The 13303-nt window shown below is 47.8% G+C and overlaps 2 protein-coding genes across 2 annotated transcripts in view; both read left to right on the forward strand.

The window, feature by feature from the left end:
* Window positions 1-319: 319 nt before the first annotated feature.
* LOC131207360 (solute carrier family 35 member F5) lies at window positions 320-6145 on the forward strand. The gene is made up of 8 exons (XM_058199975.1): window positions 320-383; window positions 1606-1948; window positions 2015-2152; window positions 2223-2279; window positions 2347-2580; window positions 2646-2828; window positions 2910-3220; window positions 3293-6145. The coding sequence occupies exons 2-8, from the start codon at window positions 1859-1861 to the stop codon at window positions 3600-3602; spliced, it is 1323 nt and encodes a 440-aa protein (XP_058055958.1). The 5' UTR covers window positions 320-383; window positions 1606-1858; the 3' UTR covers window positions 3603-6145.
* A 6535-nt stretch (window positions 6146-12680) lies between these two features.
* LOC131215611 (loricrin-like) overlaps window positions 12681-13303 on the forward strand; it is a 1236-nt gene continuing 613 nt past the window's right edge. The window contains exons 1-2 of the mRNA XM_058210003.1: window positions 12681-12801; window positions 13107-13299. Coding sequence (XP_058065986.1) covers window positions 12793-12801; window positions 13107-13299 — 202 coding nt within the window. The 5' untranslated portion in view covers window positions 12681-12792. The remainder of the gene's footprint in view (window positions 12802-13106; window positions 13300-13303) is intronic.

Consider the following 13303-nt stretch of genomic DNA (forward strand, 5'->3'; position numbering starts at 1 on the left):
TCGCAGTTTCACACAGAACAATTATTTTAAAATTAATAAGCTCAGCTTATCCACAAAAATGCAGCGCATTTTATTTAAGTTTGGATGAAGAAATATACTAATAAGTACTGTATAAAACGTTTAAATAACGTTTTCACAATTATGTTTCGCTAAAGGTTCAACTTCCTACCCCTCACGAAGTAGGTTGCGTACGTGTTTGTTGTTTGTTTGCGAAAAGTCAGCTTGACGTTTGCTGCGCTCTTTGTGCTGTAAATATATATATATATATACAGAACTCTTTCTTTCTTAGTCCCGGTAAAAACGAGAAGAAGTGGACTGTGCCGAAGAAGTTTTTACGATGTTCTAATTTACAAATGTGCCCGTGTTAAGCGCGTTGTGTGAAGGTTTGTGGTTTTGTTACATAAGTCTCCGCTTTTCGCTTCCCGATACGCACCATCAAACCAGCGGACTGCTTCTTACGCTGCTTTATTTACATTATCAATTATGATTCATCGAGGTCAACGGGAAAAACGAAACTGTGTGTGTTTTCGGGGAAGAGTAGTGAAAATTATTACGTTTTCGATGGCCTCGTGTGTCAAACATTGAATGGTTCTCTCTCGCTGGTCTATCAGCACAGTTCATTGTCCCGTCGACGTCGCGTCGTCATCGTCGGTTTTACGGCACAATAAAAACATTCCGCCACTACGCGCTGAACTTGAACTGGCGAGCCGGCGGTTGGCGGAGATCGGTAGCGCGGGGCGGGATTCGGCACGATGACGCCTGGTTGTGCCGAAAGAGAAAGAGAGAGAGAGTGTCCGAAAACAATGGAGAAGAGCGCAATAAACGGCCGTGTTATGAACTGATATCATTTTAGTGAGCCGTATTGTTGGGAAGAGTTGTCCCATTTATTTGCCTGTCACAATCACGGGTGACATAAATTAGGTGCATTCAGTGTGGCGGCTGAATTCCGGTCCAGTTGGGTGGTCAAACAACGTGCTTACGGATCCGAATCGGATGAAGGTAGAATAGTCGCCGGGTAAAAACTAAAACTGGTCCAACTGGTCTGCAGGAACTCGTACAAAATGTGTGTCGGTGGCATACGAAGTCGGGCCATATCAAACCTCCAAGCTCAGAATTCCCGGCTCGGTTGCCGTGCACTTGGCCCAGCGGACCCATTTCTCGCGTATGTTTATTTAGGTTCAGCCAATTAACCCTGCGCAAAAAAACGAGTGTATTTGTGTAGCGCTACGGTGATAAGTGCTCTTGTGTGGCCATATGCGCTGTGACGAGATGCTTTTGCACTCGTGAAAAAGGCCACAAAGAATTTGGTCTCAGCGAAGCATATGGTACGCCCGTGATGTGCTCGTGACGTAAAGTACAGTTGATTTCGACATTTTATCAGTATCAGACTTGTAAGTAACGTGTTTGGAAGATAAGCGGCGTGTCCTAGGTGGTTCCATATGGTAAACGATTTTTTTGAAACTAAAGCGCCTAAATGTATGCAAGGAAGTGCTCCCATACGCTACGATGAATTGAAAAGTGCTGTGAAGCGTAGCATATGGTGTATAATTCGTTAAATTGAATATCAATATTAACATTTTACAAAACTGTATTATTCCATTTTAGGAGTTGTTTCGCCGTATTATGATTCACGTAAATATAGGAATTAAAAACAACATGTGAAATGAAGACGGTGCGACGGAAAGTTCGCTGAAAGTTGCCTCGGCCGAGAGGACACGCGATCGTTAGGTCGATTGCAACATACCTGTGTGAACCTCTAGTGTATGTGTTACAAAATTGACCGATCGGAAGTAATCTGCCTAAAGACGCCAAATAGCACACCACGTGATCGTGGAGTGCGCGCAGGTCTCGGGAAAGCATGTTGAACAAGGCACAAAAATTGGTGCTCGGAATCGTGCTGCTGGTCCTTGTCGATATCATATGGGTTTCGTCGAGCGAGCTAACCAAGGTAGGTGCGGTGGGTTTCGTCTATTTCCGCCCGTGCTACATCAAATGTTCCACTTTTCCTTTGCAGTTTCTCTACGAAAATGAAAACTACGACAAACCCTTCTTCTGCACCTACTTCAAGGCGTCCATGTTCACACTGTACTTGATAGTGCTCGGATTGATAGCGCCGTGGAAGGAGAGCTGCGCTCGCAATGGCAACTATTCGGTAATACTGTTCCATTGTGATAGTCGAACGATTCCTAAACCCATCACTCCTCTTGATTCTGTGTTCACAGCTGATGGACACCACCGAAGAGGAGGAAAGCTATTTCGCCAACGGAACGTCGAGTCTAGTAAGGGATTGTCGCCCAGGCGCCCATTAGTGCAATTGATTTCATCGTTCGCTTGCTTCCTTCACAGAGCGACTCCTCGTTTGTGCCCATCAAAGCGGACGCACAGGTGTCAGGAACGGAGAGTGACGATTCCAGTATACGCAGCGTTCGCTTCAGCAAAGTGGCCGAAGTGCGCGAGATGTCCCCACATGAAGCGTCCGAGGCCCTTATGTCCCGGCTTTCGTATGCGGCTAGTTTGAGGGTGCACCGACAAAAGTCCCACCACAAAACGGCCCGGATAGCGCTACTGTTTTGTGTGCTGGTGAGTTCCACGCCTCCTTCCGGGCCATCGGCGGGCCTTTTAGTAATGGTGATAATTATTTGCAGTGGTTTATTGCCAACTACATGTTTCAACTGGCTCTGGAACCGAGCGAAACGGCCATGGTGACGTTGCTGAGTTCTAGCTCGAGCTTTTTCACGCTCATCCTGGCCGCCATGTTTCCGTCGTCGTGTGGCGATAAGCTAACGTTCACCAAATTCTTTGCCGTTCTGCTCAGCATTTCCGGCGCGGTAGGTGACACTCTCTGGCACACCGTAGCATTCGAAACATCCATCTAATCTTTCGGTTCTTTTTCGCGCCCCGCACGCCAGGTGATGGTTTCACTGTCGGAGATTAACGAGCCAAAAATGTCGCGTGGAATCGTCCTGGCCCTGCTCAGTGCCTTTTTCTACGCGTCCTACCTGGTACTAGTCAAGCGCAAGAGCGACACGGAAGAGAAGATAAGCATTCCACTGTTTTTCGGCTTCGTCGGCCTGTGGAACTTGCTGCTACTGTGGCCGCTGCTGTTCGTGCTGAACTTTTCCCAGCTGGAAGTGTTCGAGCTGCCGACCCGCCGGCAGTTTATGGTGCTTTTTCTAAACGGGCTTGTCGGCACGGTACTGTCGGAGGCTCTTTGGCTGTGGTACGTAGGGCGGACGCAATTGCAATTGGCTTTGTTCTATTGTTGCTCTTTCTCTTTTTCTCTTGCTTCCAGGGGATGTTTTCTTACGTCGTCCTTGATCGGAACGGTGGCCATTTCGCTGCAAATACCGCTGGCCATGCTGTTCGATATGGTGCTGCACGGCAAAACGTATCCACCGCTGTTCTACTTCGGTTCATTGCCGATGTTTCTCTCCCTGCTGCTGGTGGCCTGTCTGGTGAAGTTTGACGACTGCGATCCGCTGCTCAAGTTTGGCAAATCGGTCTACCGACGCCTGTGGCTCTGTCGGAAGACGAACGTCGTTCGGATACCGGACCTGGAAGAACAGCACGAGTCGCTGATCGATGGAAGTCACGAAAATTGAATCCGTGCGTGGTGTTTGTGGGTCCAGTGAACCCCCAGTCCAGATGTGCGGTACATACAACTTTCACACGAACTTTGATACAGGTACAGTCTGATAATGGAGTGGAAATTATTACTTTTATTAGTTTGACTGTACTGCGAACCTATGGTTCAGTGTAAAATTTTAGAAGAATCTTCTTTGAAATGCCAGGTACACAACACCAAAGTGTTCTCTCGATGGAGGCGACTTATGGGTTATTGCCTTCTTTTAATGTGGTTCCCTGTTTGTCGCAAAACACTTGCTAACAACTTGTCTACGACGGCTGTCTCCCGCGAATGCTTTACAAAACTAATGTTGGCTCATGATAATAATGAGATAACGGCAAAAGACTGTGCTTTGGGTGCTGTTAGCGGTGAGATGATAGGCTTCGATGCTAAATATTTTTGCGGAAGTTCCAGTATTAGGTCAGTACCGTGTCCCAAAATAACTTTGTTTTACTTCTGTGTTTCATTCAACCACCGTGTATATCTGAATCTCTCGGGGAACTCTTGCTTTGAATTAAGAGATTACAATGCAAAACGATGCGAAAACATCACACCTAGAAGCAATCCATCTCGAGTAACTTCTGTTTCTCAGTTTAAGGACTTTTTTGGAGTTGAATAACAACCCCTCATAAATCGTATCTGAGTGACGTGATCGTTGGTAGTGACGTTAAACGTGTAGACTGTTTCACTAGCTTACGAGGAATTTATGGCCGCACCCACGGAACGGAAGGAATTGTGTAGCATTTGTTTGAGTAAGTTTCCTCCAGACACTAAGTGACTAAGTACCGCTGACATGTGGTAGTGAACAGCAATGCAGAGTCTATGCACAAACGCAATCCGGGCCAGGTGATACGACTATCCGGGATAGCACGGATCGGAGAGCACCAAAACCACAAGCCAGTAACCTTTTAGCCAGTGTAGATAATATATATGTATTTTGAGTTTATGATTGTGATATAAATCCGTAGGGTATACCTGAGGCAAACTAAGTATTCGACGCGTGACTCGCTTCGTAAAGAAGAAAGTTTATTTGAGAAAGGACAACTCTGAAAGACTATAAGATACACACCGTCAGAACCCCTACGATGGCATCGGCTGAACCAAAATTTCTTACAGAAATGTAAATGCTAGGATTGTAATTTGTTTCCATCACTCCTTTTCCATCTTCGCTCTGCTGCACGCTCTATTTATGTGGCGGTTGATTAGTTTAAAGTTCCCTCTTGCGATCACTTGTCATTGATCAATAGTTGAGAGTATGAATATGGACCGCATATACGGCGGAGACTAGTGTTGATTGATGGATAGTTGTTGTAACTCCTTCAGGAGAAACCATTGTTCGTGTCGACACTGAGAACATGAATTAACATGCAGTTTAGCCATAGTTTATCGAGCAATTGCAGATCTCGTTAACACATCCTACAACGTACTCACTTATTAACTACCGCACCTTAGCTTTCATAGCAGCAGCAGCAGTGACACCCATATTACACCCCTTTACGATCTACTGTCCCAAACTGTGTTCTCAAACCTCTAAAGACTCCGCCAATGGCGTATGCATTCGGGTTTTTTCTGGGGTTCCCCGTTTTCAATCCTGTCCCCCCCGCGAAAGCGAACAGAAGCTGCCGCAAATTACTGACCGAGGATTGAAAGCAACCTCTGGAAGGCACACCCACAAAACAGAGAAAAAAAGAACTTAATCGTAAACTTTCTACTATACACATACACACAACCGAACAAAAATTAGTGTAAAAATAATCAATAATTAAAACCGATGGGGCAATGAAATTGAACAGCTAGTTGACACATTCGGAAAGCGAATAACAAGATACGCCACTTAGTAGAGAACGTGGTGCGCAGTGAGCTGCAGGATCGAGCACATTCCTTGTACTGTGGGTAGTAGGATAGGTTTTTTGTACAATTTATATGTGATAAAAACAAAACCCATTTATTACGATAAGATTTACACCTGCCGTTTGCTACCGAAGTGGGCGAAACCCCGGCGTAGTGCAGAATAATAAAAAGTAACGGAGCGAAAGTCGCCAAAACGGAACAGGAACCGGGCGTGCTGAATACGAGCGGTCAAAACAAAAGTATTTAACAAGTAATAAGATTCAAAACAATAAAAGCAAACAGAGCGTAATCGTAGAAATGCAAGAAAACAAGAGAACACACACTCACGTACGTACACAACTTTACACCAGTAGAACCATACACTAACCTAATGATAACGATAATAAGACAGACGAAAGTGTTGAATGTAATCTGTTGCGTATCGCGTGTGACTTGTTTAATGATTGTACCTTTACCTCTATACTCTAGCGGAACACAACACTCACTCTCACTCTGGGTAGTACCCAACACATCCGGTTCGCTCGAGGCTTCCCGAGCCTTCTCTCTCCCGAGCGCCTCTCTTCTGACCGTCGCTTGGCGTCTGAGCCATTAGGTCTGGAGAAAGCCTAGCGCGAGAGAGGCACGGTGAACACGATCGCGAGTGTAACATGTTTTAAGGAACAATAAACATCCCCGGACATCATTTCGCCGTAGCGCGAGAATAACTGAAACGAAACATCCGCCTTCCGTTCGTTATCCTTCGCCCAATCCCCGGGTTACGGCTAAATGGTACGATGACATAGCCAGCTGGTTCCCGACTTCCCGTTTAAATGAAAATTTTATATGCTTTACCGGCAAGTAGCGCAAGTCCTTCTGTTGGCACCGTTAACCCATCAATCAACGTCACAAGTGCAAGCGCACACGAACTGGGCAGACAGAGAGAGACTGAGAGTGAGAGCGAAATCAAATCGGATTTTGAAGATGGCCTTCTTGCAATTGGTTCCGAGCACATTTGACGATGGTAGATTAAAAAAAACGAGCAGCCCAAGATAAATTAACAACACACGGCGGTCGCACGGCGCAAGGGGAGGATACCTGCTCTAACCTTCGCCTCACGGCCTGGGGTGGCCATCAGGGTGCTACTCCAAGTCTGGTCGACAAACCGCGGCGCGATCAACCGCCGACACTGGCTGCGATGCTCGGGAACGAATCGATTTGGTAGCTAAACGAGAATGGGAAGTGATGAAAAGGCGTAGCCAAAGCCTCGAAGCCTGTTAACCGGTGGCTGTGGCTCGATGAATCGCTGGAAATGTGGGACACACTGAGCGACCCGGTACCTAGCTTGATAAATTGCTTCCAAAAGTCGGCTTGCCCTTTTGTCCGCTTGGTTTACTTACTTACCGTCAATTATTCTCCAGTACTCGTCGTTTATTCTGGTGTGTACCACATTTGTTTCGCTCACTGAGCCGTTTGCCCAGCGAAAGACCGTCGTTTCTTTGGGGTGAAGTTGTTTTGCTCGTTCTGCTGATTTTTTGTGAGGTTGTAGGTCACTTGGAAGCAAATGTTTGCCCAACGCAGGTCGTACTCGACCTCATCACGCTTTAGTTGATCGATTGCAATTTAATCGTTCAAGGGTGTACGGAAGGTCCCAACGACGAGTACAAGCTGAAAAGTGCGGTTGATCATCTTTTTTTCGAATTCATACAAAGCTCTACTTCTCAATTCTACAGTATTGTTTGGAGAAACTAACGAAAATAATTTATGGAAAACATATCGCAAATTGATGACCCATGTTGCTCTCAATTATTTCCTGAACATATTGTGTAACACAATAATAATTCACCTTTTTACATTTGTAGATCATCGTGGAAAATGTACAGGTTCTAAGCCGCTTCGTTTGTGTTATCCCTGCTGGCGGACCGGGCTTCTGCTCATTTTACGGTTCTAGTGAAAAGGATTCCTACTTATGGCATAACGTAATCGATTGCAGCAGCACACTAGAATTTGATTGGTTTGAATGGTAATTAACGCTGGCAAACACGCCGTTGAAACGTAAAATATTTTTTTGCTTCTTCGTACATCAATATGCACAGTTCTAGTAGCCGGCATACCGGTTTTTGCGATAATTTGTGACCGAACGGTGAATCAGTCACTACTAGCTCCGATACATTTGCTTCGTACCCTGAGGCTAGAGTGACACCGGCACGCTTGCATCATGCATCCGTTTTTCCCGTTTCGAGTTTCAAAGTTAATGACACAAACTCGTGGGAGACTCGTGTACCGGTTAACCCATTGTGGCTATCCTCTTCTAAACCAAACGAAATGATGTCTGAAATTAATGATTGCAATACCTTAATCGAAAGCTAGAGTAACTTAAAGTCATAGGTAATGCTGAACATCCGAGGGTTAATTATGATGTATAGAGCGATGCTGTCGCCCCCCCCTGTACACGATGCATGCAGACACACGTGACCTACAGCTAGCGTCTTTGAGTCTGCTTTGTTGCCCTCACGTCTTGAGGGCACAATTAACGCCATCGTGCCTGATGATGATCACAATCAATGTAGTGCGAATCCGGCAGAGCACATCATGGCGCTGAAGGGCATAATCAGTCGTCGATGGAAAATTGCTCCTAATTAAACGATATTGGGCGCGGTGATGGTAGTCAAGCTGATGCGACCCATCACGAGACCAATAGAAATCCGTGATTGGAATCTCTTCTCCCAGAGCCAGCTAGAAACAAACTCCGCCAAATGAGTAATGGAAAACAGTATTCCGTTTTTTCTTTTTTCGCTCGGCTCGGTTCGCGCGTTTCCCAGTCACCCAGCGGGCCATTGCGCCCAGCCGAAGCGCGCGCCAAAGATGTGCGGTCGCGTCTTCCGCTTGGAACCGTCAGGTTTGGAAACGATTACGATTTAATTAATTTGCTACCGATTCGGTTCGCGTCATCTTGACGAGCAAACAAAGGCGCCTAAGTTTCCGAAACACATCAAACACACTCTGCGCACAGCTTCGGACAGGTTGATTATTATTGCGTGATTTAGGATCCATCTCCTCCGTTTGCACCAGATGACTGACATTAAGTCCAAAATGCAAAGTGGCGTGTGTAGAAACTGAGGTGCAAACTCATGCCGGGCGTATTTCTTACGTTTACCTTTTATGCTTCCTATTACCTTCAGCAGTTGACGGTCGAGTGTATTTGCTGGTGAGGCGCGTCCGCCTCATTAGTGCGCGCCCAAGAGGAGCTCGGCTCTAGTGCACATCCGTCTATACGCCGGGAACAATTGAGACCACAACTGCGGCCATGATAATCTGTTGTGCAAAATTTGTGAACGCTAAACTGAGGCATCGGCGATATGGATCCGTGATACGCGAGACTTCATTTGGCACAGAGGACGGTTCGCTAAAGAGATAAATATTTTGCTTTACGCTTCATATGATTAATTACTAGGGGTTCGTGTGTTTGTCGGCGTTGAAGTCACTTTTTAGATTACCCCACCGTGACACGCTGAACGGGGCCCGCAAGCGTGTTTGATCACACGCCTTAAGGCCCATCACTCCCTGTCACTTGATTGTGTGCCGGAACGTGGCGCACCGGTTCCTGCCGGAACGGGGGTTCACCTGCTGAGAACACAAAACAAACAAAAACCCGCGCGCACCTTCGCGGGTCCGGACAGTTCTTTGGAGAACCCGATCGGAAACTACCTCATAAACTACCTATGGCTATGGGGCTTCGGTAAAGATGAATCGACCGGCCCGGAGTGCTCCCGGAACCAGGAACTTGAGTGAATAATTGCTGGAACGGTGCTTCGAAGGAAGCTTCTTCGGCGGCCAGCACGTTGCAGCCAGCGTAGGTAGACGGGAGGCACTTGTTCCGAAGGTCACGCAGCATTCGAGACCTTAAGCGATTCGAAGTGATGTGAACGCATTTTACCGTTCGTTTTTTTTTTTTGAGCACTCCTTCTATCCACACAACCGAATGATCGGCCATAATCCGATACGAGATAGTAACAAACATAATTTTGGCGCTGGTATTCGAATGTAGATGATGATAGGAAAAATATGAGCGATTGGCGTCCCGGTTTTGGTCCTTCCAGAAACAGTGATATATTTCCCAGCAGCATTAATGAGATTGAGTTTTAATTTTGTTTCGGTACTTCGGTTGGAACTGTAACTGATCCTAAGCCCCAACAAAATCAAACTATGAAAAGATTAGCACCGAACGAACGCTAAACTTGGCTCGCGAGATGATCAAACGGACGTAAATGGTGATCGACTGAAACCGAATAACAAATCTCGTATGAAAATTTATGTTGATTGACCGTTAGTGCCGTTAGTGTACGCGAAAAACAAGTGCAGGCGGCCGCAGTAGTAAAAATGCACGCAGAAAGGCTTCACGATGAATATTCAACGAGGTTAAGATATTCTGTTCAGCGTTATGCTCGTCCGCCCGACACTCAATGCAGCCGATCCGATCCGTTCTTGGCGAAACTCATTACAACTTGACGATCGTTGTTGATGGTTTTTACTACAAACCCCGCCCGCTGTCTCGGCCCCCGACCGTCTCCCGGTCGGTGTTTTATGAATAAGTAATACGTTTCTGCACTTTGTACACGCGGCTCACGGCCGCTGGGCCAAACCGAAACAAAAAGTGCCACTCCAGTATCTGATGGGGCTAGGCGCCTGATGATGATATCATATGTATGTCTGGTGATGGTGGGCCAACGGTGCACCGTGAATCTGCATCACCGTGCATCATCGGTCAAGTGCGTTATGCGCGCCACAATCCGATGAAAATGTTGCGAATCATAATTAACCTTAACATCTTAACCAACTCCATTTGGATGGTCCGCCAATCGGAGCCAACTCTGCTCCCTGGCCGTGTGTGACCCAAAACAAACGAAAAGAAGAAGGGCAAACACAGACGGAGGGGTCGGACGAGACAAATCGCTTCGACACTTTGTGGAGAGCGTTAATGCAAGTGCCTGGCGTGCGTCCTTCTCATCCGGCGGCCACTCCAAACGCCGTGCCAACTCAGGTGGGCCCATTAGGGAACAAAAGATTCATCAATCTGTGCCGCCATCGTAGCGCGTTGGCCCCATCATCGCCACACGGGCCCTGTACCCCACCCAAAAGCCGAGTGACAAATTCTGCGAATTTCGATTGTTTTCCACCAGTTTTTTCACATGAGTTCTTCGGAGTAAATCGAGCATCTCCGGACGATCTCCATTATCATCCCTGCTTTTATGCTGACAGCTGGTGGAAGCGCTCTGCTTCGATGGATCGACGAGGCAGAGATTGGACCACCGCGCATGCGCTTCTCCCCACCCCAGGGCGTTGGGTAACTTGCACTTTCGGCAGAGGACAGTGGGAGAAAGGGGTCACTTTCCCGGCACGTTGCGCAATCGGGGTTTACACTCGCAGGGCCATCGCTATGGCCGGCGGTCCCTCGGAGGACGATCACGAGATAAGGGACCGGCGATCCGATCGCGATCGCGTACTGTTCTTGGCTCCCGCCACCGGTGCGATCGTCGGAGATCATTCTTTCGCCCCGGTCCGGGCTGTGGACAGGTGCGCAGCATGATCGATCGACAGAAGCCGGTGGTCGGGGGCCGATCGATAATTGTGGCACGATTTTGCCTGCCCGAGATCGATCGATCGCCATCCGTCTTCTGGTTCGTTCTTTTGGGGCGTAAATGTTTGGTAAATCGGATGCGGTGTGGGGTGGGCCACCCCATAATTAAGTCAATTACTGGCTCCAATCCGGCTCCGCGCTAGGCTTGATTGGTTTGCCCGCGTTGGCGCGGCTGGCTGGCCGGGTATCGACATCGAAATCATGCCAATTATTAGCTTCGTTACACATTTATTGGTCTGTGTGCGGCGCAGGCAGTGTTTTTTTTGATTTATTGACGAATGAGCCAGCCCGCCACTCCGGGTCACGTAGCGCGGAAGCTTCACGCACTGGACTTTTTTACTTGCGTAGAATCCTGTTCGGAATCCTCTCGGCAGTTCGTATGGAATGATTACGTCATAAGACCACCCTGACGAGAAGAACGCGCCAGAACGGATTGCGAATGCTTAGCTCTCAAGTGAATAATTTTATATTAATCATCATCACAATGCTCCCCACTAGCCCTATAAGAGAACAATGAGGCATTTTCTTAATTAAAGGGTATTAAATCTTGTTTTTTCAACTTCTATTAGTGGCAAAGACACTAACAGCAAAATGGTAACCAAAGCTATATATTCGGACCCTTGCTGGAGCGCAGCGTTATGCTCTCCTGCTGATTTGTTTCTAAAAGCCCGAGAAGAGTCAGTCTTTTCGAAAGGTCCCGACTTTTGGGTGCCACTCATGAACACACAAGAACTCTTACAACCTAGCAAAACTTTGGTCTCTGATGTTTGAACTGGAACTGGAACGTTTGAGATGTGTTTCACCATAATAAGGCCAAACTACACACATCTTTGAGAGGTCGTGGCAAAATTAAATGGAAAAATTGGTTGAGAAATTTGTCTGCATCCACAACCCAAAAAGCCGATCGTAAATCTTAACAGGACCGGAATTGACCGAAATTTCCATGATTACTTTTTGATACGACTTAATAAATTTTCCACATTAACGTCCAAATCCTACATGGGAACAAAGCCCTGACCATCTTTGGCTTATAAGTGGCCGCTTGTAATTAATTCCCTCGAACGAATTGGTGAGCAAATTTGTCACCGCAGGTGTCCTTATATGGTGCCGAAGTTCCCACGAGAGGAACAACCCCCCAGTGGATGGCTTATTGGATTTTGTGTTCACTCGAGTGTTCGACCGTCAATCCTGCCGCCATGGAGGAAATGGACGCACGGCCCGGGGAATCACCTGGGAGCCAAACGTCCGGTGACCGATGGCCTCCGATGGAACCGAGAATCAGCGCCATGTTCTCGTGAGCTTCTTCATTGAATGTTTGATGTTCAAGTTAATCTTCCACGGTGCGTACCCTACCCCCCACCGGCAGCGTGTGTAGGTAATTGAACGGGTTGCGGCAAGAGTCACATCGGGTTACTCTCCGGTCTCCGGAAGGCGCTGCGAAGTGAATGCGCGCGAGAGTGATCTTCGCTCTGTTTGGGCCCCAGGCTGACCGGAGTGGGGCTCGTCATCGTCTAGAGGCCTGCCTGGGGACCTTAGTGCAGTTTGCTGACTATAAAAGCAACGGCCCGGCCCATCTAGTGGCATTAGTGTACTTGGGTGGCTCATCCGAGTCAGCAGCATCTTGGTGTGTCCTCCTCTCTCGCTCTGCCGGCGTCGTTAGTAGTCGAACCTCGACGAGCCCCGCGTTCTGCTGCTGCCAACAATGTGGAAGGTGTGTGACGTTCGGTGTTGTGCGACGGGGATTCTGAATTCCGGATTGTGGAACGCCAGCCCCATCTGGGCATCGATCGCGAATCACCGTAATTTAACTGACCCGCCCAACAATGTTGAGCAACTAATTGGCCAACCTAATCGGAGATTGGCAAAACCTTTCGAAAGATCTTATCTAGTTCACTGTCCCGGGGGGGTGAGGCAAAGAGTGTTCTGGGACAGGGGACAAAATGGTGGTGATCCTTGTTTGGAAGATTAATTCGTTTCGCCCTTTTCTTTGTTTTCCTCCTCATCGTCCGCCGACAGCGTGCGATCGTGCTGAGCTGCCTGGTGGCCGCGGTCCTATCATCGGAGTCCGATCTGGAAGGTGCCGAGACGGGCTGGAGTGGCTGGAGTAGCGGCGCTGGTGGTGGCGGCGGCTACGGTGGCGGTGGCAAAGTGATCATTATCAAAACGGTTGGCGGCGGTGGCGGCGGTCACGGTGGTGGCTGGACGTCGGGTGG

The sequence above is a fragment of the Anopheles bellator genome, chromosome 1, assembly GCF_943735745.2.
Source record: "Anopheles bellator chromosome 1, idAnoBellAS_SP24_06.2, whole genome shotgun sequence".
Classification (NCBI taxonomy): domain Eukaryota; kingdom Metazoa; phylum Arthropoda; class Insecta; order Diptera; family Culicidae; genus Anopheles; species Anopheles bellator.

Coding starts and splice junctions, on each gene's coding strand:
- LOC131207360 (XM_058199975.1), top strand. CDS start 1,859: ATGTTGAACAAGGCACAAAAATTGGTGCTCGGAATCGTGCTGCTGGTC. Junction 2,581..2,645: donor CGCTACTGTTTTGTGTGCTG/GTGAGTTCCACG, acceptor AATTATTTGCAG/TGGTTTATTGCCAACTACAT. Junction 2,829..2,909: donor TGCTCAGCATTTCCGGCGCG/GTAGGTGACACT, acceptor CCCGCACGCCAG/GTGATGGTTTCACTGTCGGA.